Source organism: Astatotilapia calliptera, chromosome 19 (genome assembly GCF_964374335.1).
Source record: "Astatotilapia calliptera chromosome 19, fAstCal68.1, whole genome shotgun sequence".
NCBI classification, from domain to species: domain Eukaryota; kingdom Metazoa; phylum Chordata; class Actinopteri; order Cichliformes; family Cichlidae; genus Astatotilapia; species Astatotilapia calliptera.
In genome coordinates this window covers 16,049,450-16,069,280 of record NC_137440.1, presented here as the reverse complement: position 1 = coordinate 16,069,280, position 19,831 = coordinate 16,049,450, and the positions used below count along the sequence as shown (strand labels likewise).

The window sequence follows — 19,831 nt, the reverse complement described above, 5'->3', positions numbered from 1 at the left end:
CACACAGCTTTCCAAAAGAATTTTTAAAAAAAATCCACCAGGACACAAATGGTGAAGTCTAAACCCTCACAGTGCACCTTTATTGGGGGAGTGTCACACTATAGAAGGGCGAAGTACACATTTAAGCACAGTGAGAGTTGTGAGCTCTGCACAACATTTTTGTAATCCATTCTACATCCACCTCATTGGAGAGCCACTCAGTGCTGTTGACCTCACAGGCCAATGGCATTACAGTCAGTACGGTCTTAGGCAGATTCAAGGTTTAAAGGCCTCCTCCCTGGGAAGCTCAAGACATTTCCAGCGCCTTATGGCAACTTTGTGCTTTTCAGTGTTACCAGGGTCAGTAAAAACCCTTCTGAGGATAACTCTCATCAATGTAACAGTGTTTGTTTCTGGGTTCTCTGACAGGACCAGGTCCAGGGTGTCCCCCAGTTTTACCTGAGAAAAGAACAAAATATGAGGAACACTGGATTACCTAATTCGTGCACTGTCGTAAGCAAGCAGCACTCACCGTTTTACTTTTCTTGATGAGTTTCTGTCCGTTAAATCTGAGCTTGTTGTTGTAGAACGCATCTTCAATTTTACTGTGACAAGACAGAAGCACGTTAGACTCTGGTATAATGGTGACAAATGTTGTGAAGTCCCTACTGTTTGCAGTTTTGTGTGTGTGCCTTCTTTCTATGCGATTGTGGCATCGAGGTATGGTCTGTGCCTCAGATGCACGAGGGAAAGGTGGAGCTGGATGGTTGAGATTGGGGGACCAGTTTGGGGAGAGAGGCACACCTGGCGTGTGGCTGCCAATTATTCTCTTTTCTTATATAGTAGTTGTGAGACTGGAGAAGGAGGAAGACAAAGAGTGAAGCACAGTGGCAGTAATGCTCAATTGCTGGGCAATCGATGAAGCAAATTTAACTGTGTAGAACTAAAGTCGTCCCCTCTTTGTGGATACTATGGGGAACCTGCTACAGTGGTTAAAGGGAAAAACAAAGTTTCTTGATGAGCTCACAGTGTGCCACTAGAACAGCTTGTGGCACACTGAGAGCACCCTGGCACTGATTCTCCACGCCATTTCCTTATTTCCTGTTTTGATTATGAAGTATGGAGGAAAGAGGGCAAAATCCTGTTTATCTTTAGCAGCAACTTAATCACTTATCAACACCCACCCAGCCTTAGATTCTTATGCTGACTCACTTGCGTGCCATATCCAGGCCAGCTTTTATAATGACATCGTAGCGGAAGGACTGAACATATTTCTCAATGTCTTTATAGTCCTTGGGTAGATTTGGGTCCGAATCTTCATAATCACTGTCCTCTGCGTCTTTATCATCCTCATCTTCCTCTTCCTCATCATATGCACTTGAAGCACCTTTCTTCTTGTTGCTTTTAAACCTCAAATGATGAGCAGACCAACACCTGAGAGCGTCTCTTCCACGGAAAGCAGGCCGGTGACAGCCAGGTGTCACAGGGAAGACCGAGTAGCCGCACAGCTGGCGTGTATGAATGGTCCTGGGACACCATTCGGTCTGCCTCAGACCATATCCAGTAGCTAGCAGGTGGCGAGGGCTCAACCTTCCAAGCTGCCTCATGGCAAGAGCTTGCACCACCAAACTCTGCATGTTTGTGCTCCACCCAGTCACTGAAAGGAAGGAGGAGATTGTCAAAACAACAACAACAAAAAGGTTCAGTTAATTAATTAATATGGATTCAATATAAAGAGCCACGGTTCAAGAACAGGACTCACGATTTCTGTCTTTTTACTTCATGATCATGTGATATCACAACATCTATTAAATTTAGAAAACAAAAATAGAACCACTTTGAATTCATCTTTATTTTTTGTGTGTTTTGGATCATCTTTGCAAATTCAGTTAGAATAATGACACGTTTAGGGAGGCTGACAAGCTGCATATGTTGTGTTATCATCTTCACACAGCAGAACATCTGCCTCCTCACCTGATCCATAATTTTACACACAGTTTTTTAAACTGCTGAACATAAGTTTAGATCAGCTGGATTTACTGTAATCTTCAGAATAAAAGCATCAATTTATTTCAGGCTCGGCTAAAAAAAAACTAATTTCAATTATTTTAGTTTAATAAATACAAGAAAAGGATCAAATGCTTCTTCTTGAACTAACTGACCGGATTAAAAGCAATGGTTAAGCTTTACTATTTTAGTCGACATGCGTTTGTTTATTCCGGAAGTACTCAGTAAGGACGTTCTTTGGTCGTTGCTGACCTCGGATGTGTTACGTTCTCACTAAAGCGGGCACATTTTATATACATCTCCTGCTTTTCACACACTTTTATGTCATAATTGTTACCGGTTGCTGTCTCCGCTCAATGTTGAGGTTAAAGTTGAAGCCAAGCGGACGCAGATACGGGCCGTTAGCTAGCTTTACTTTTCTCCGCTGAGCTCGTGGACTCATTACTTCAACCTAAGCGTGACCCAGCCCGAGCTTCGTGACCATCAAACGTGGCACAAACAGTTTTTATCGAATGAAAACTTAACTACGAGTTTCCTAACACGCTGCAGGACACTCACCTATGGAATAACCTTTCATAGCTTCTTACTGTACTTCGTCGTCTCCGCTGCCGTGGAGTAGACGTGTGGTCGCCGATTTAAATATACTGCCTCCTACGGCACCGGTGGATTATTACATGTATGGCCGAGGCAAATGGCAGTGAAGGAATTTAAACGCAAAATGGTTCAATCTGGGAAAGATCACGTGTCCTTTTTTTCAGGAATCTATAGATTTATATTTTAAAAATGAAAAACTTAGGCAAACAACTCTGGGATGAGTAACCATGAAATTAATTAAATATTAAAGTTTGATTCATTTAATAAAAAGAATATAGACATCGTTTTGTGATATGTGGCATTCTTAAAGTAGACCATACAGCTCTGTCCTAAATTCGGCCAATGAGGATTTGATTACTCACCAAACACTGTGCACCACTGCTTGCAAAACTCAAATTTGGGCATGTTGGAAGACATTTATGCTCCATTTAATCAACCCTGAAGCCACTCTCAGTTGCTTTTTTGATATAATAACAGTAAAAGACATTCCAGCATCTCCTAAAATATAACAGTAATGTGTAATTTACCACAACAACTTAGATGTCTCTTATAAATAGAAGGCATTGTCATAATGTTGCAGTTGTTGGCTCATCAGAGCAGGCAGGTTTTCCCGTCTTTGATGTTCAGTTCTGGTGATTCTGTGTGAATTAGTCTTAGTTTCTAGTGTGGTCTTATGGTGCTGTAGCCTATCCGGTTTTGATGTATTGTTCATTTAGAGTTACTTTTCTACAAACCTTTATTGCAATGAGCGGTTATTTGAGTCACTGTTGCCATCCTCTCAACTCGAAGCAGTTTGGCCATTGTCCTCCATCTTCTGGCACCAACAAAGCGTTTTCTTCCTGCATGTTTTCTCTTTTTCAGACCATTCTCTGTAGCCCAGGAGATGACTGTGCGGAAAGATAAGCAGTTTCTGGAATACTCAGAGCAGCCTGTCCGGCACTAATTACTGTAAAAATCAATGAAATCAGCTTTCTTCGCCATTTTGTTGCTCAGTGTGAACTTCAGCAGGTCGTTTTCATGTCTTCATACCTGCACTGAGGTATTGTCATGTGGTTGGTTGATTGGATATTTGCATTAACAAGCAGTTGAACAGGTGTAGTAGTGATTGTATGTACAAGGTGGATGTAGTCTCTCTAAAGTTAACCAGATTTTTGAAGATTCAACTTTTGCATTTTGGCAATTTGCCCATCTTTTGGTTATCAGCCAGTCTGCTTTGCCAGCAATTCACACATTATTAAATAAAATTGAAACTGAAGCAACTTTAAATAAACAGGGGTTTTATCACAAGGATGGATAAACATAAGTAGCAATTTGTTACACTTTATGAATTAGTTAATAGCTTCATTATTTGTTATTTCTGGAGCTTTTAAAAGGATTTGAAGGTAGTTATTGAAACAAAACCTTATTTCTTTTCTTGATTTTTCACAGTTTTGTGTCTCTACAGCTAGGAGGGGGGGCAGGCAAAGGATTAAATGGATCTGAGGATACAAAAAAGCAACATTTTGTTTAACTGTACATGGGTATGACCCAGACATTTATTGCAACTTTTATTTTTCCAGCATAAGATAAGTTGAAATACATATTCTAAAAAGTAATTAAGTTATTTATTCAGCCCATTTGGTTATAGTGACATTTATGACACTTTTTTCTACAAGGTAATTTACACCAACATTCAGCTCCACTACAATTCATAATGTCTATAGTGTCACTTCCATCAAGTGCATAATAATATGAATGTCACTACATTATTGAAAACAATGTATGAATATGGAGGGCCAAAACTGACAGGATTAAAATTATAAATAAATTTAAAAATCAGTAAATATGCCACTAAATGCCACAAAAAATTTTTTTATATTTTTTATTTTTTTTTTATTTGATCCTATGTTAATTTTACATTTTCTTTATTAAAATAATTTATGCATTAATATGTTTATTTCCCCCCAAATACATTCATTTTGTGTTTTTACATTTTTTTATGCATTTCTGCTTCATTGTACATATAAGAGGGCTTAGCTGACCTATTTTAAATCTTTAGTGACTAAGACTTATTTAAACATTTATTTACAAAGGTAAAAGGTTCACCTCATGACTGATTTTAATTCATAGCCAACTTATTTGCAAAAGAAAGCAGAAATGTGGAAAGAAATTTGAAAAGAGAATACAACAATACAGTCGTTTGGGTAAAAAAACAAAAAACACAACTAATGCTTAAAGTAACTTGTGCTATTTGAGAGGCATTTAATGGCATATGAATTTATTTAAAAAGTAATTTATTTTAAATTTTTGGCTGTTTTGGTCCTCCATAGGGAACAAGCTGTATTGTGGCACATTGAATACAACATTTTTTATATTAAAAAAAAGCATGTATTATAAAGTTTGTATAATGTGTAAACATAAGCACATTTACATCCTTGCATATACTAACTGTAAACTCAGAAGAGTCACATATCCTCCACATGACAACATCCAAAGTCTTTCAGTAACATGGTGGCATATCAGTACATGCTGGACAGCGAGATCACCATTTTACAGATGAAAAATGGAGAATTATTCCTTTACTATCAACACATAATGGTACAGAGTATATCGTATATGCTGGTGGTTTACATTCATGGATATGGTTTTACCACAGTGTCTCAGCAGGAGGAAATCATGCGAAAACAGGCATGGATTTGATGATCTTATGATCTTTTTTTGCAGCTAAATCCACACTCACCTGCTCACATGTACTGTGATAAACCAGTCTCTATCTTTTATGTCCCAATGATGGATGTAATGATGTGTATTTGTACCACAGTTGCCGGCAGGTTTCATCATGGCAGTAGGCAGCAGAAAAGTCCAATTTTATGCGTAATGCTTGATTGAGTTTTCATGATGCGTTTTAGTCTGTCAAGGTAAAGGCTCATAGGACTAGACAGTGTTAGTGCGCCCACATTTTTTCATTTTCTGGGTCAGTCAAGACAAATTAATCGCATGTTAAAGCCACTAAAGGAAAAAAAAAAAAGTCCACCTGATTCTGTTTTCTCTCTTATTTTCTTCAAGATGGCCAAACTGTTAATTCCAACATTTACATCCGAGGTTAGAAGGAAAGCACCAACTGTAAACATCATGTTAATGTGTCAGTCACTCAACATCCACAACAGTCTGGAGCTGCCACATAGCACCAACGCCCAACAGTCAATTACAAAGAAATCCACTAAAGAAGAAGAAAAAGAAGCAGAGATGCACCAGGATGCAACGAAACCACAGGACCGGCTGTTAGTAGGGCATGAGTCTGAACTTCTCTCAGTCTGAACAAATGCCTCACGCTTTCTAACATCCTTAGGTCACTGTCTGCTGAAATTAAGCTTATACCTGTTGTCTGGAGTTAATAAAAGGCATTCTGGATAATGTAGGAAAAAACAGATGATTTAAAAAGAATTTACAGATATGGTTTAACAGTAAGTGAGAATGTCCAAGATTTAAATTGTCACTTGAAGTCAGAGGTTTCCACTTTGGGATGTGCACCAGCACAAACTGGCAATCCTCCATTTGAGATTTATTTTCACAGTTATTGCTGTAGTTAGAAGTTAAATTTGTAGAAGCTGCTCCATAATGACTCACTAAATGAACGTGAGATGTTTAAACCTGTCCATGTGTGACCTCTGAGAAAGTTCCTATGAGGTATCTGCAGCCTTAGTTTCACATGCACTGTAAAAGCTGTAGCGATGGTGTGCTTTGTAACAGTCTGCGTCTTCTTGGTTTTTCCTGGAAGCCAAGCAGATATGATTTGTTTGTGTGTGTGAGCTTATCATGAGATGCCACTTTGTTCTCCACTCACTGACCGCTGTTATTGCTTTGGTGATTCACACATTCAGGATTCAGGCAATTGTTTCTTACAGCATCCACTACGCCCTGTTTTTGAAATGCTACAGAAATGCCGCTGTGACTGCATATCATAAAGAGGTCTCCACGCAGGAGCCATTTCTGTGGAAAGATCTGTGGTTGTGGCAGTTCTCACTGCAGTGGACAATGAGCACCGGGTAACAAAGTGCATCCTCGTAGTCCGGGGGCTCCTCGTCATCTGTGGTGAGGCGTTCCGATAGGCAGCGGGTATTTTCACTGGGGCTCACCTGGTCGTCTAGGCTGCCGCTCCTCCAGAAGCAGCTGCGCTGGGAGCCATAGCGCCGGGCCAAGGAGAAGCGGCTGCTGCTGAAGGGGATGCGGGAGCTGGCACCGGTGCAGATGCTGAGGGCGCTTCTGGAGAACACTGAGGAGCAGCTAATGGCTCTGTGGCAGCGCTCGCAGTTCTGACGAAGCCCACTGAAGCTGGAGGGGCACTGGGCCAGGTCCATGAGGCCAGCCTCTGAGTAACTGGGAACCAGCTGCTGGTTGGAGCGAATGTGCCACTCCAATTCTGTGCTGTCAATGGTGTTAACTCGAGGGATACGGCGCCAATAAGGCCGATCGTCACAAGGGGTAACAGGGAGGTAATCGTGACCGAAGAGCTTTTCAACACGATAGTGGACGTATGCAGTGCGATACTCTGTGAAGACTCTGAGAGGCCAAGAAAACGTGAGGAAGGAGGCAAACCAAAAGACGTAGTGGGACAGATACCAAGGGTGGTGCTCCGGGTCACAGAGCACCAAGACATACTCCTTCAGTTCAATGTTCTTCAGGTGCATGCCCTCTCTGGCTTCCATGTAGTCATCCAGGCCCTCGTTGTCGGTGAAAAACCTCGCCCTTTGTGTGAGATAAGAATTCTCGGACTCCACGTTGGCAAAACTGAAGCACTTAGTGAAGCGCATCTTTGTCAACGCAGACTTCTCCAAGCCAAGCAGCTGTTTGGAAACATCTTTGACACCACAGTGGCTGTAGTCAAATTCTGCTTCTGCCACGTGGGTGTTGACACGCTCATGGTAAACCTGAGTGCTCGTGTAGGCGTCTCCATTGCGGTAGCGCGTGACTTGTCGAGTTCGGCGCACATAGTGATAGCTGATGGCCTTCCACCAGATGCAGGGCTTAGCCTGCTGCATCCTCTGGATGCGCTCGGAGATGCCCTCCACGTCCACTTTGTGCTGCAGCTCATTCTTCACGTGACAGTGCCAGCACTCGACTAGGTAAACTAAATAGAGCATGCCCAGTAGGGCCAAGGGAATGTAGATGTAGCCATCAGAACAGGGGCTGTCATGGTACATCATGGATTTCCCTTTGAAGTCGCTGTCGAAGGTGAGGCGGGTCACCTTGGTGATGTGACACCAAACCATGGTTCCCATGCAGCCATACATGAGAACGGAAAGGAGGAAGCATTTCCAGAAACTCTCCCGACATAAGGACTTGCTTAGAGATTGCTTCAGCGGTCTTTGCTGTTGAGTGAAAGCACACATAAGAAGAAACGTTTTAAAAACTGATCAGTAGAGCAGGGATATAATGACCAAAAATATTTATCACGATATACATTTGAAAATTTGCAATAACGATATAACTGACGATATAATTGACACTAGACAAAATACTTTACAACTCCATAACTTTATTAGTGCAAAAAAAAAAAACATCGATGTATTTTCACTTAAACAAGCAGCTGTTTTTTATGTGCATTAAAGTCATATAAAAATTTAACAGTGCAAATGCAAATTCCTTGCTGACAGTTTAACCAAAAGGCATTTCCAGTGGAAATTGGCCGACATATCCTCAGCATAACCATGTATAATATCCACAAAACTTAAAAAGAGGTTATACACACACAATACGGTAATATTATGTTGAAGTTTAAGTCCTCCACATGTAAACACCACAGACTACCAGTAGCTGTCAAATGCAGGATTGTGTTTTGGTCGTTTGCTATCTGACTAATTTTGTTAGATTAAATATCAGAAACGTTAATAATTTTTTAATCGTAGGCGAAAAGCTTTAGAAAAGAGGAATTTCCGATTAAATTAAAATGTGTAAATAAAGTAAAAGCCTGGCCTTTATCATTTCTAACTGTGTTCCTCAGTGAACCTGACTGGCGTCGTCCGTATCTGCTGGGTTTGTGTTTCTGGTTTGTGTGGCAACAAATAAATTATGTTGCCACTGTGAGTTATTTCTCTTTTAGCCAGCTTGTGCTTTTTTCAGTTATCTCATGTGTATTATTGTGGCTTTTCCTTCCTTCCTTTCCACTTCTTTCCTCCTTCGTGTTTCCTAATTGTGTCTTGATCCCCCAGTCAGTCCTTTGTGTAGCCCCCTGTCAGTTGATCTGCTTTACAGTGTTTTTGCATGCTTTGATTGCAGCTGCTGATTAATAACTGCAACATTGTTCAATCTTTCGCATAATTAGACCAAAATAAACAAAGGAGTCGCAAACCCTTGCAAGCAGCACTGGGGTTATGGTTGAAAAGAACAACAAGATAATTATGTAAATTGTCAGATGAAGTATGCAGCACTTACATGATATAGAAAATGTTGCCACACACTTTCAGACAATAAAAGTGCCTTTTTGCTTTTTACTTTTAGTGGTACAGAGGTTTATCATTGAGGCTTTATCCTCTGAGGTGCAGAGTGCGGGGGAGACTTCTTTACACCCTTTGCACATCTGGTGTCAATAAGTGCACATAAGGCTCCCAGAAACAGGGAGAACAGGTGACAGTCCTCTGCAATTCTGCACCTTTAACCTTAAATCTTAAAATGGAAGAGTAAATTATATATTTCACCTAGTTCTGAAACAGTCACACTAGCACGTTTCAAATTATCTGATTTTATTATTAGACAAAGATAACCCAAGTAAGACACACAGAAAAAAGACATAAAGAAGAGTTAAATTTCATTCATCACACCCAGACCTGATTACTGTCCAACCTGTCGCATCAAGAATTTACTTAAACAGAACCTGTCCAACAAAGTAAAGTAGGCTAAAAGTTGACAAAAAGCAACACATTGTGCCACGATCTAAAGAAACTGAGAAAAAAAAATCATTGACATGTGTGAGTCTTAAATGGTTACATTGTCATTTCTGAGGCTTTGGGACTCCAGTGAATCACGGTGAAGACCATTATTGATAAATAGAGAGAATTTGGAACAGTGGTGAACCTTCCCAGGAGTGGCCAGCATACCAAAATAACCTCCAGCGTCCAGTGACGACTCATCCAGGAGGTCACAAAAGAATCCAAAAGAAAATCGAAATAACTGCAGGTCTCACTTTCCTCAGTTAAGATCAGAGGTCATGAATCAACAATAAGAAAGAGACTGGGAAAAATTGAGAGAGCCCAAGGAGAAAAGCACTGAGAAAACACAAGGACTTGTTTCACATTCACAAAAAAACCCATTAATGATCCCCAAGACTTTGGGGAAAATTATTCTCTGGACTAACGAGACTTGTTGTAATTGATGGAACAAGAAAAGATGAAGGAGAATGTCCGGCCATGACTTCATGCCCTGAAACTCCATCACTGTTGGGTTATCCAGCATGACAGTGATTTGCAACAGACCAGCAAGTCCACCTCAAACAACCCTTCAATGTGGCTGAATTAAAACAACAGTGCCAAAATTTCTCCACAGTGATATGAAAAACTCATTGCCAGTTATCACAAATGCTTGATTCTGCCAAGCTGGCACAGCCAGCCATAAGATTTAGTTTTCACACAAGGCTATGCAGGTTTGGATAGCTTATTTTTCTTAATAAATAAAATCATCATCTATAAACTACTGCGTTTTGCATTTAGCCAGGTTATTTTTGTCTAATATTAAAATGTATTTGGTGAGCTGAGACATTCAAAAATAGAAAAAGAAACCATTGAGGGGCCAACCACTAAACAGTACTGCACCCTTTTGATCCTTAAAAAGGTATATAGTTATCTTGAAGTCTAATAATTAGCTTAATGGGTGCAGATGTGTGTTGATTATACTTTTAGGGGCAGAAATTTGTGTTTTCATTTCTGTGAGCGTCCATGCATTTGGGCTTGCAATTATGTAATTATTGCATTGGATGAAAATTCCTTAAGAAAGAATGGATGTTAACTCTAACCCTAAACGGATCCCAGCCAAACTGATGGATGTTATTAGGTCACTGTCTCGTTTGCAGCTGACCTGCATCTCTGCTGACTGATAACTGCAACGTCTGTGGATGTTTTGCATAAAAGTATCACCAAAACGGTCAAACACACACGGATCAGACATTTCTGTGCAAAGAAAATCAATCTGCAAACAATAAGAATAACAGGATATTCCGTCCGTGGTCAGGTTCACAGGCCCGCTGCGGCACACGGGAGGTGAAAAACAGGTACAGACGCTGGCTGGCTGATTCCCAATCACATATCCTGCAGTTTTCCTCTAAAACAATCAATGCATGCTACAAGATTATTGAATTCCTTTCTATATCAGACTGTGGAACAGTGGCATATCTGTAACACCAAATTCCCGTCAGATTATCCACCTGCAGCGTGTCACAGCCTGCACAGCACGCACATGGACAAATTAAAGCTCCGCGACAAGCTCTGACAAACAGACCGTAACAAAAGGCATTTACTGTGCCAAAAAAAAAGGATTGCCAGAAAATTCTACCTCCTCTCTGGTGTCCTCCTCGAAAACGGTGGTGGTGCTGCTTTCACTCGCTGTCGCAGCCGATGCTGGAGGAGACATGGTGCTGGGCAGCTACTGGTAGTGATGACAGGGCGTGGAGGAGGAGGAAGAGCGAGAGATTTCACCGCCTTTACTCCACAGCGACCCTCAAATGAGACTCGTCACATCTGCTGTCATTTAGAGGCATTTAGAGCTGAGCCGACGGGGACCGGCTGATCGGTGAAAGACAAAATAAGAGCATCTGTACCTTCCTTAAGAAACGAAAATCGATACGCGAGGGTGTTTCTACAGGAACTCCCACCTCCTGCTGTCTACGGTTCAGCTGTCAGTGCCGCAGTAACATCATAGCTGGACTGGCCATCGGGCATACCGGGCATTTGCCCGGTGGGCCGCTGGCGATTTTTTGTTGTTATGGGCCGATGGATTTTTTTTTTTTTTTTAGGAAGGGTATATATAATGAAAGGTGTTGGATTGGCCAATTGGTCATGATCGACTCTGGGCTGGACCAATTACAGCCGAGGAGGCCGGATGGACCCTCCCCCTTGTTTAGCAATCACGTGATTTTTGCGCATTGCATGCCGGGAACTCGTGGCAAAACAATCCAAGTACCGCATCAAATGCAAGCATTTGCAGCACCGCAAAACGTTCATTCTCCGGTTCCAATGCCTTCTTGTTTTTTCTTTGACGCACAAAAAAGGAATGTACAAAACAAAAGGAGAAAATGCCGGTCCGTACAAAGACAGACTCGACGAAAAGACAAAGAAAAGATACGAGGAAAAAATCAAAGGAGTGAAAGGGTCAGACCCTTAGGAGCACACAGAGTGGACAAAAGACGTTAGCGTGTTGCCCAACTTTCACCACGCTCAGATTTATAATTATACGGTTCTTGGAGTGAGTGCATACACTCATGAAGTTTAGTAACTTCAGGTCACTGCAACAAGCCCAGGTACAGTTTACCGACGGATGAGTACAGGATCTTGAAATGCACCGTGTAGAACGAAAGACCATCATACGAACAAAGGTAAGTTTACCAGTCTCACAAATCGTCTTCATAAATACACATTCGTTAACCGTTTATTAATAGGACCTTTGAGCTCAACGGTAATTAATTAGTAGTGGAAATAATTTCTGGTTCATTACAGAAATGTAGCAGTGACAATAATATTGTATGCTGTAATCGTACTGGACAATTAGTGATACAAAACAACTGTTTTATCCTGTGAATAAAAGTATATGTTTTTGTCAATGTACCATGGTAATAACAGAAGCGAAGCGCAATATTGTGTCAGGACAATTCACTATTTATGCACAATAAACAAAGGAGCATAGCGCGACAATTTCTGTTCAGCGCCAGACTTGCTTGTAACCTATATCACTAATTATGTTAAGAAAAATGACGTATTAACTACTACAAAACTCTGACCTTTGTGGGAATGCTTGGAGCAGACTAACATGTGAGCTGGAGTGTTCTGAGACGTTATATTTGGTATATCCAGACCATCCGTGGCTCTTACTTCGGAAACATGGCTTAAAAAATTTCTCTTCAACGACATAATCCGATAAAACAAAACGATCTCTTTACCCGTCGGCTTCCCGTGGCTGTCATGCGACCGGCTATTGCAGTTAATAATACAACAGCTTCTTGCCATTTTTTGGGTTTCTTTTTATCGCTGTGTAACTGAGTTCAATTGAAAGCCTGCGTGCGCTAGTACCTCTTGCCACAAGTTCCCAGAACCCTTTGCGGTTTTACCCCTGAATGACGTCACATTTTCAATCTTTATCCTGGTGGGCCGGTCTCCAGTCAAAATGCCCGGGCCGATTTTTTGTCCCAGTCCAGCCTTGAGTAACATGATGGGAGATATTAGCTGGTCGTCGTTACTGAAGGAGCGTGCCCTGCCCCTCGGGGTCCGCTGGGTGCGCAGGAGGCGGCCGCAGAGCTGGCGGGGTCGCTGTCCATGGTGCTGACTGAGGTAGACTGAGGTACCAGGAGATGCTGTTGCATAAATCACTTAAAGGGAAAGTCCGACCTAAAATGTGCCGCCTCACTGATTATCAACATATGGAGCAAAAATAAAGTTATTTTTACTTTAACAAAGTAATCTGGTCACTCTTTAGGCTTAACCAACGGTTTTCTTTGGACGGCTTAATTGTTCGTAGTGTTGTTGTGACGTTGTGATCTCTGGTTACTTACTATGAATGACTTTTGATTTTATTGAAGTTTTGGATTCTCCTGTTTGTTGATTTGTTGTTTGTTGATGATACTGCCTAAGGGAAGCATGTATAATTATGTTCACATAAACATGCTTCCCTTAGGCAGTATCATTAGAAGACAGTATACATTTGCACTGCTATGCAGATGACACCCGACTTTATCTGTCCATGAAGCCAAGTAACACACCCCAAATTGTTAAACTGCAGGAATGTCTTAAAGACACTAAGACCTGGGTGACCACTAATTTTCTGCTTATAAATTCAGTTAAAACTGAGGTTATTGTACTTGGCCCTGAAAATCTTAGTAATATGCCCTCTAACAAGATACTTGCCCTGGTTTGCATTGCCTTGACCTCCAAACTGCAGGCTTGCTTGTTGTTCCTAAAGTATTTAAAAGTAGAATTGGAGGCAGAGCCTTAAGCTTTCACGCCCCTCTTTTGTGGAACCAGCTTCCAGTTTGGATTCAGGAGACAGACACAATCTCCAAAGGCTTAAAACTTTAATTTTTGGGGCTGGATCAGGTGACCTTGACTCCTCCCTTAGTTATGCTGCAATAGGTGTAGGCTGCTGGGGGAGTCCCATGATGCAGTGAGTGCTTCTTCTTTAGTCACCTTTCTCACTCACTATGTGTTAACAGACCTCTCTGCATTGAATCATACTTGTTATTAATCTCTGGCTCTCTTCCACTGCATGTCTTTTATCCTGTCTTCCTCCCCTCACCCAAACCGGTCAGATGGCCGCCCCTCTGCCTAGTCCTGCTGGAGGTTTCTTCCTGTTAGACGGGGGTTTTTCCTTACCACTGTCACCAATGCGCTTGCTCATAGGGAGTCATGTGATTGTTGGGGTTTTCGCTGTTGTATTATTGTATGGTCAACATTGCAATATAAAGTGCCTTGAGGCAACTCCTGTTGTGATTTGTCTCTGTATAAATAAAATTGAATTGAGTTGGGTTCCTGCTTTGTTTTTATGGTTATTCTGTTGATGTGTTTTAGTTTTTGTGTTGTTTGGGGATATTAAACTCCAGTATTTGAAGTTGTCAACTTGACCTAATTACAGTTCCAACATGCTTCATATCTAATTATTTCATTTCCTGTTATACTTTGACCGTTTTCCCCTGTGTCTCTCTGTCTGATTATCCTCACCTGTGTCTTGTTCCCCTCCTCTTTCTAACCTATAATTGGCTTGGATTAGTGATTTTTTTTTTGTTAAACAAATATTCTGCTTTCTGTGTTTGTATTTGGCTCCTAACTTCTACATTCAACCTGATGTTTTCTGATGTTGTGTTTTGGGTCCTTGTCTTGGTTTTCTAATTCTGGGTTATGAGGTAGATTTTATTACACAGACTGAAACACCCTCTGTTTCCTTAGTGTGTCTGTGTCTGTTTATTCGTCCAGTCTCATTTTTCCTTTGGTTATTTCTTGTTTTACTTGTTTTACTGTGTGTAGTTGTGTCCGCCTTTTGCCTCCTTTGTGATTGTTTCCCTCTGTGTCATGTTTCACTATTATTCTGTGCATTTTTAATCATTGTTCTTTGTAGATAACCTAGTGTATATAAGTGTATACCTACTTTTTTCCAGGACCCTCTAAACATTAAACATTCTTTGAAAAGAAATTAGTTCCATTTCTAGCTTTTCTCAACTTTTGTATATTCAGCTTCATTAAATTTATCTTTACTGGGCATTTCTTTTTTCTGTTTAACTAATTTATGTCTTTTTGATGTGGTTTTCCCCACTTTTATTTTCACTTCTGTTTCTTTGTTCTATTCTGGAGTCATCAAAGAGAAATGGTAAAAATAAAATACTTTTTATTATTGATTTACATATTTAAATTTAAATATGAATACCATCAGTCACATTACTAATGTTACATCTGTTATACAATGTGTAAAATGTTTTCAAGAACCTCAATAAGCGTTCAAGAAATGTAGTGAACACGGGAGCAAAAGTTTCCAGAAACCATCAAGCATCAAATCTACTGCATGAAAACTCTTATTTCTTTAAGTCTAATAAAGATATTTGTAAGTAGAGCTCATCCTGTGTGCGAGTCATGTGTCATACATGATATGAAGCACATTTAATGCTGGCATTATTACCAAAAAGCACATTTCTTCACATAATTGGGATACATGAAACATCAAAATTATATCACATTCTGGGTCACAATTAAACTTACAACTCACAACAAAAGTAATGTTTGTGTTATGTATGATCTAAAGCTGCCTGTTCAGCTGTTTGGTTCTAATTTCTCTTTACTGAAACAAGGAGAACATCAGTTCAGCAGGATGTTGGAAAATCTTATGGGTCATTTGGAAGGGTTGTGGTGTTACTAAATGACTAAATGTGCTATTAAAATGTAACAGCACATTTAACAGCATTTCAGTACATTATTTCTTTACTTGATACTGTATAAATGTAACTGAGCATCAGTCTTTAGTAAAATAGTCTTCATTTTAACCCTCAAATAACTCGTCTATTACTATTTTCACTGCAAAGAGGAGTTGCACAAATAAAATGACACTTTATTTAGACAATCCTATAATTTTTCTCACAAAACAAATTTTCTTTGTTTCAATAACACTAGAAAAATATGTATGTAAGTATATGTAATATACTTTTAAGCAGATTATGTATCATTTAACACCGAACTATGAAATGGTGACTCAATAATACTTTGATCACCGACAAATTACAGTGAAGTTATCACAGTCAGGAGGTTTGTTTTTCATCTTTTGTTACTCCCAGGCTCAAACTCAATCTGCGTGTTAATGTGTTATATGATTCTTTTAGCAGAAACACTCAAAATTCCCAGATTACTAAAATATCTAAAAATAATAATGGTCAAAATTGGACTCGTAAATATGACATTATTACCAACAAGTCACAAACCACAATAAAATCAAAGCCTATAACGATAAAATAAGAAGAAGGTGGAAAAAATCCTGGCAAGAAATAGTTCTATGGTCAAAAATATCACAAAGGCACATATAAATATAAGGCTGGGGTCATAAATGACTCCACACAGGTCACCTGAAGGCTAAAGAAACATAAAATTACAGAAAAGGATTCTTGACGGTGACAAAACTACAACAAAGTCGATGTTGGGATCCTTTAAAGGAATGTTGGCACAAGTGCAGATGCTGAGGGGGCTTCTAAAGAACACTGAGGATCAGATGATGACTCTGTGGCAGCACTCACAGTTCTGATGAATCTCGCTGAAGTTGGACGGTCGCTGGGCCAGATCCATGAGGTCAGCCTCTGGGTAAGCAGCTGCTGGTTGGAGCAAATGTGCCACTCCAGTTCTGTAACATCAGTGCTTTTAACTCGAGGGATACGACACCAGTATCGTCGATCAACACATGGCGACACAGGTCGGTAATCATGCCCGAAGACCTTCTCAACGCGATAGTGGACGTATGCAGTGCGATACTCCGTGAAGACTCTGAGAGGCCAGGAGAACGTGAGGAAGGAGGCAAACCAGAAGACGTAGTGGGACAGATACCAAGGGTGGTGCTTTGGGTCGCAGAGCACCAAGACATACTCCTTCAGGTCATTGTTCTTTAGATTCATGTCTTCTCTGGCTTCCATGTAGTCATCCAGGCCCTCGTTGTCGGTGAAAAACCTCGCCCTTTGTGTGAGATAAGAATTCTCGGACTCCACGTTGGCAAAACTGAAGCACTTAGTCAAGCGCATCTTTGTAAGCACAGACTTCTCCAAGCCCAGCAGCTGTTTGGAAACATCTTTGACACCACAGTGGCTGTAGTCAAATTCTGCTTCTGCCACGTGGGAGTCGAGGCGCTCATGGTAAACCTGGGTGCAAGTATAACGGCGGTAGCGCGTGACTTGTCGAGTTCGGCGCACATAGTGATAGCTGAAGGCCTTCCACCAGATGCAGGGCTTAGCCTGCTGCATCTTCTTGATGTGCTCATAGATGCCCTCCACGTCCATTTTGTGCAGCAACTCATTCTTCACGTGACAGTGCCAGCACTCCAACAGGTAGACTAAATAGAGGATGCCCAGTAGGGCCAAGGGAATGTAGATGTAGCCATCAGAACAGGGGCTGTCATGGTACATCTTGGATTTTCCTTTTAAGGCACTGTCGAAGGTGAAACGAGTCACTTTGGTGATGTGACACCAAACCATGGCTCCCATGCAGCCATACATGAGAACGGACAGGAGTAGGCATTTCCAGAAACTCTCCCGACATAAGGACTTGCTTAGAGATTGCTTCAGCGGTCTTTGCTGTTGAGTGAAAGCACACATAAGAAGAAACATTTTAAAAACTGATCAGGACATATTTATAATCCTATAACCACCTAAACTCTTAGTATCCACAATCTCATGGTGTATTGTACAAGTCCTCAGGTCCCGTGGACAAAATTCAGCATTTTGCAAATACTAATCCAGCCTGCATTATGCAACTTTGGAAGGAGAGGTTTGCTTTTTTAGAGAACAGTTTGTATTTTCATTCAGACTGCACAACATTGCAGAGTTTAGGACTGAAATGCAGGATTATGAGTCTGGCAGGTGTAAAACCTACTTTTACTCCAGGCATGGTAGGCAAACTTCAAAAGTCCAAAGTTCAAACAAACTTAACAACAGTCTGGCCAGAGTAATGCAATGGTATCTTACAGGGTAAAAACACTAATCAGGGCTAATCAGGGGGAGTGAGCACAGCTGGGCAGAAACTGGGCACATGTTAACAGAATCTAGATAACGAGGTAAGAAAAATAAAGGCAATTTTATTTATATAGCACAGAAAATACAGGGGAAAAAAACAGAAATCCTTGTAGGTTTACAATTCATTAAGGCAGTGAAAACAATGAGATATAATTTTTTTTTAAAGCCAATCAAAATTAAGCAAAAAAACAAACTTGAGCGTGGTCCTGTGTGAATAGTAAAGGTAAAGAAAAACTAAAAAGCAAGGCACAAAAGCCAAGAAGAATAGACTTGGCAAAAATATACAAGAGGATGAAGAGGAAGTCTGGAACAAGCAAAGACTCAAACATGACTCTAAACACGAACTAGAAAAGAATGAAATTGGCCACAGAGGTGTTACAGTAAAACACAATAATCCTACAATGTAAGGAAAAAAAAACAGAGATTAATAATGAAGAATTCAAAGTTAAAAAAAACTCTAAACTTCATGTTTCAAATGAGGAACATGACAAGTATTTCTATATGTACTTGCTGTAAAGACAAGTTTCATGGTATGGAGGACAAAAATGGCTCAATTTGAGTAATAAAACTATGATTTAAAGTTAACATACATAAAAGCAGACATTAATTTGGTTGAAGAGAACAGACATTAATATGCTGTCATTTGTTTTGTAATTCTTTTTGTAAAAAACAAAATAGGAAATTAAAAGTATTTATGTTTACCCTTTTTGATCTACATTTTCTCTCATTTCATTTATTTCTATATCTCAAAAATAATTCATAAAAACGAGAAGCTGTGAGAAAACATTACTTAAAACATGTTTTAAATAAAATGAACAAATTAATAAATAAAATTGAAACTTAAGTGGAAAACTAAATAAACAGGAGGATAAGCAGAGTGAATCGCCACTGCCTCACGCACTCCCGTGTCCAAGTTTACACCGATGACACCTGTCAGATCATCCACCTGCAGCGTGTCACAGCCTGCACAGCACGCGCGCGGACACAATAAAAATCAACAACACAGAGAGAGTAAGAAAAAAGAAAAAGAAAAAAAAAGGATTGCCAGAAAATTCTACCTCCTGTCTGGTGTCCTCCTCGAAAACGGTGGTGGTGCTGCTTTCACTCGCTGTCGCAGCCGATGGTGGAGAAGACATGGTGCTGGGCAGCTACTGGTAGTGATGACAGGGCGTGAAGGAGGAGGAAGAGCGAGAGATTTCACCACCTTTGCTCCACAGCGACCCTCAAATGAGACTCGTCACATCTGCTGTCGTTTAGAGGCATTTACAGCCGGTGATCGGCCAAAAAAGAGCATCTGTACCTTCCAGCTGCTGGGAAACGGGTTAAGACAAGAAAAACAATACGCGAGGGTGTTTCTATGGGAAATCCCGCATCCTGCTTTCTACGGTTCAGCTGTCAGTGCCGCAGTAACATGATGGGAGATATTAGCTGGTCGTCGTTACTGAAGGAGCGTGCCCTGCCCCTCGGGGCCCGCTGGGTGCGCAGGAGGCGGCCGGAGAGCTGGCGGGGTCGCTGTCCATGGTGCTGACTGAGGTAGACTGAGGTACCGGGAGATGCTGTTGCATAAATCACTTAAAGGGAAAGTCCGACCATAAGCGAGTCTTAAAATGTGCAGCTCCGCTGATTTTCAATGCAGGGAAGGAAAAACAGAGATTTTCGCTTTAACTGAGTAATCCGGTGACACTTAAAGGTTCCTTGTCGATATGCCGGCTCATCCGCTTGGTCAAGGTGTCATGGTCCCAGGGTTTTGTTCCATATTCATGACTTTTGACTTCAGTGCTGTTGTGGAGGATTTTTTTATTTTTTTTATTTTTTTTAAGTTTTTGC

The 19,831-nt window shown here is 40.7% G+C and overlaps 3 protein-coding genes across 7 annotated transcripts; all 3 read right to left on the bottom strand.

Annotated features, from left to right (window-relative positions):
• Window positions 1–52: 52 nt before the first annotated feature.
• Window positions 53–3,396, bottom strand: mtres1 (mitochondrial transcription rescue factor 1). 5 transcript variants are annotated; one of them, XM_026152533.2, is made up of 4 exons: window positions 3,315–3,396; window positions 1,192–1,636; window positions 512–584; window positions 53–438 (listed from the first exon to the last, which is right to left on the bottom strand). In XM_026152533.2, exons 1-4 carry the CDS (start codon window positions 3,379–3,381, stop codon window positions 256–258), a joined length of 768 nt encoding a protein of 255 aa, XP_026008318.1. In that variant the 5' UTR covers window positions 3,382–3,396; the 3' UTR covers window positions 53–255. The 5 variants fall into 5 exon arrangements, with proteins under 5 accessions (XP_026008318.1, XP_026008319.1, XP_026008321.1 ...); XM_026152534.2 differs by lacking the exon at window positions 3,315–3,396 and adding an exon at window positions 2,545–2,684; XM_026152536.2 differs by lacking the exon at window positions 3,315–3,396 and adding an exon at window positions 2,324–2,609.
• Window positions 3,397–6,066: 2,670 nt separating this feature from the next.
• LOC113012382 (transmembrane protein 151B-like) lies at window positions 6,067–11,448 on the bottom strand. Its single transcript, XM_026152532.2, has 2 exons — window positions 11,101–11,448; window positions 6,067–7,928 (listed from the first exon to the last, which is right to left on the bottom strand). The coding sequence occupies exons 1-2, from the start codon at window positions 11,176–11,178 to the stop codon at window positions 6,519–6,521; spliced, it is 1,488 nt and encodes a 495-aa protein (XP_026008317.1). The 5' UTR covers window positions 11,179–11,448; the 3' UTR covers window positions 6,067–6,518.
• Window positions 11,449–16,414: 4,966 nt separating this feature from the next.
• LOC113012746 (transmembrane protein 151B-like) lies at window positions 16,415–19,284 on the bottom strand. The gene is made up of 2 exons (XM_026153063.2): window positions 19,063–19,284; window positions 16,415–17,566 (listed from the first exon to the last, which is right to left on the bottom strand). Exons 1-2 carry the CDS (start codon window positions 19,138–19,140, stop codon window positions 16,436–16,438), a joined length of 1,209 nt encoding a protein of 402 aa, XP_026008848.1. The 5' UTR covers window positions 19,141–19,284; the 3' UTR covers window positions 16,415–16,435.
• Window positions 19,285–19,831: the final 547 nt, after the last annotated feature.

Bases quoted from the DNA above. Each gene is read 5' to 3' on its own strand.
- mtres1 (XM_026152533.2), bottom strand. From the start codon at position 3,381: ATGGCCAAACTGCTTCGAGTTGAGAGGATGGCAACAGTGACTCAAATA. The intron at 1,637-3,314 runs GTTTGTAGAAAA...CCTTCCTTTCAG, and splicing joins AACCGCTCATTGCAATAAAG to TGACTGGGTGGAGCACAAAC. The intron at 585-1,191 runs GTGAGTCAGCAT...GTCTTGTCACAG, and splicing joins GGCCTGGATATGGCACGCAA to TAAAATTGAAGATGCGTTCT.
- LOC113012382 (XM_026152532.2), bottom strand. From the start codon at position 11,178: ATGTCTCCTCCAGCATCGGCTGCGACAGCGAGTGAAAGCAGCACCACC. The intron at 7,929-11,100 runs GTAGAATTTTCT...TTCACTCAACAG, and splicing joins AGGAGGACACCAGAGAGGAG to CAAAGACCGCTGAAGCAATC.
- LOC113012746 (XM_026153063.2), bottom strand. From the start codon at position 19,140: ATGTCTTCTCCACCATCGGCTGCGACAGCGAGTGAAAGCAGCACCACC. The intron at 17,567-19,062 runs GTAGAATTTTCT...TTCACTCAACAG, and splicing joins AGGAGGACACCAGACAGGAG to CAAAGACCGCTGAAGCAATC.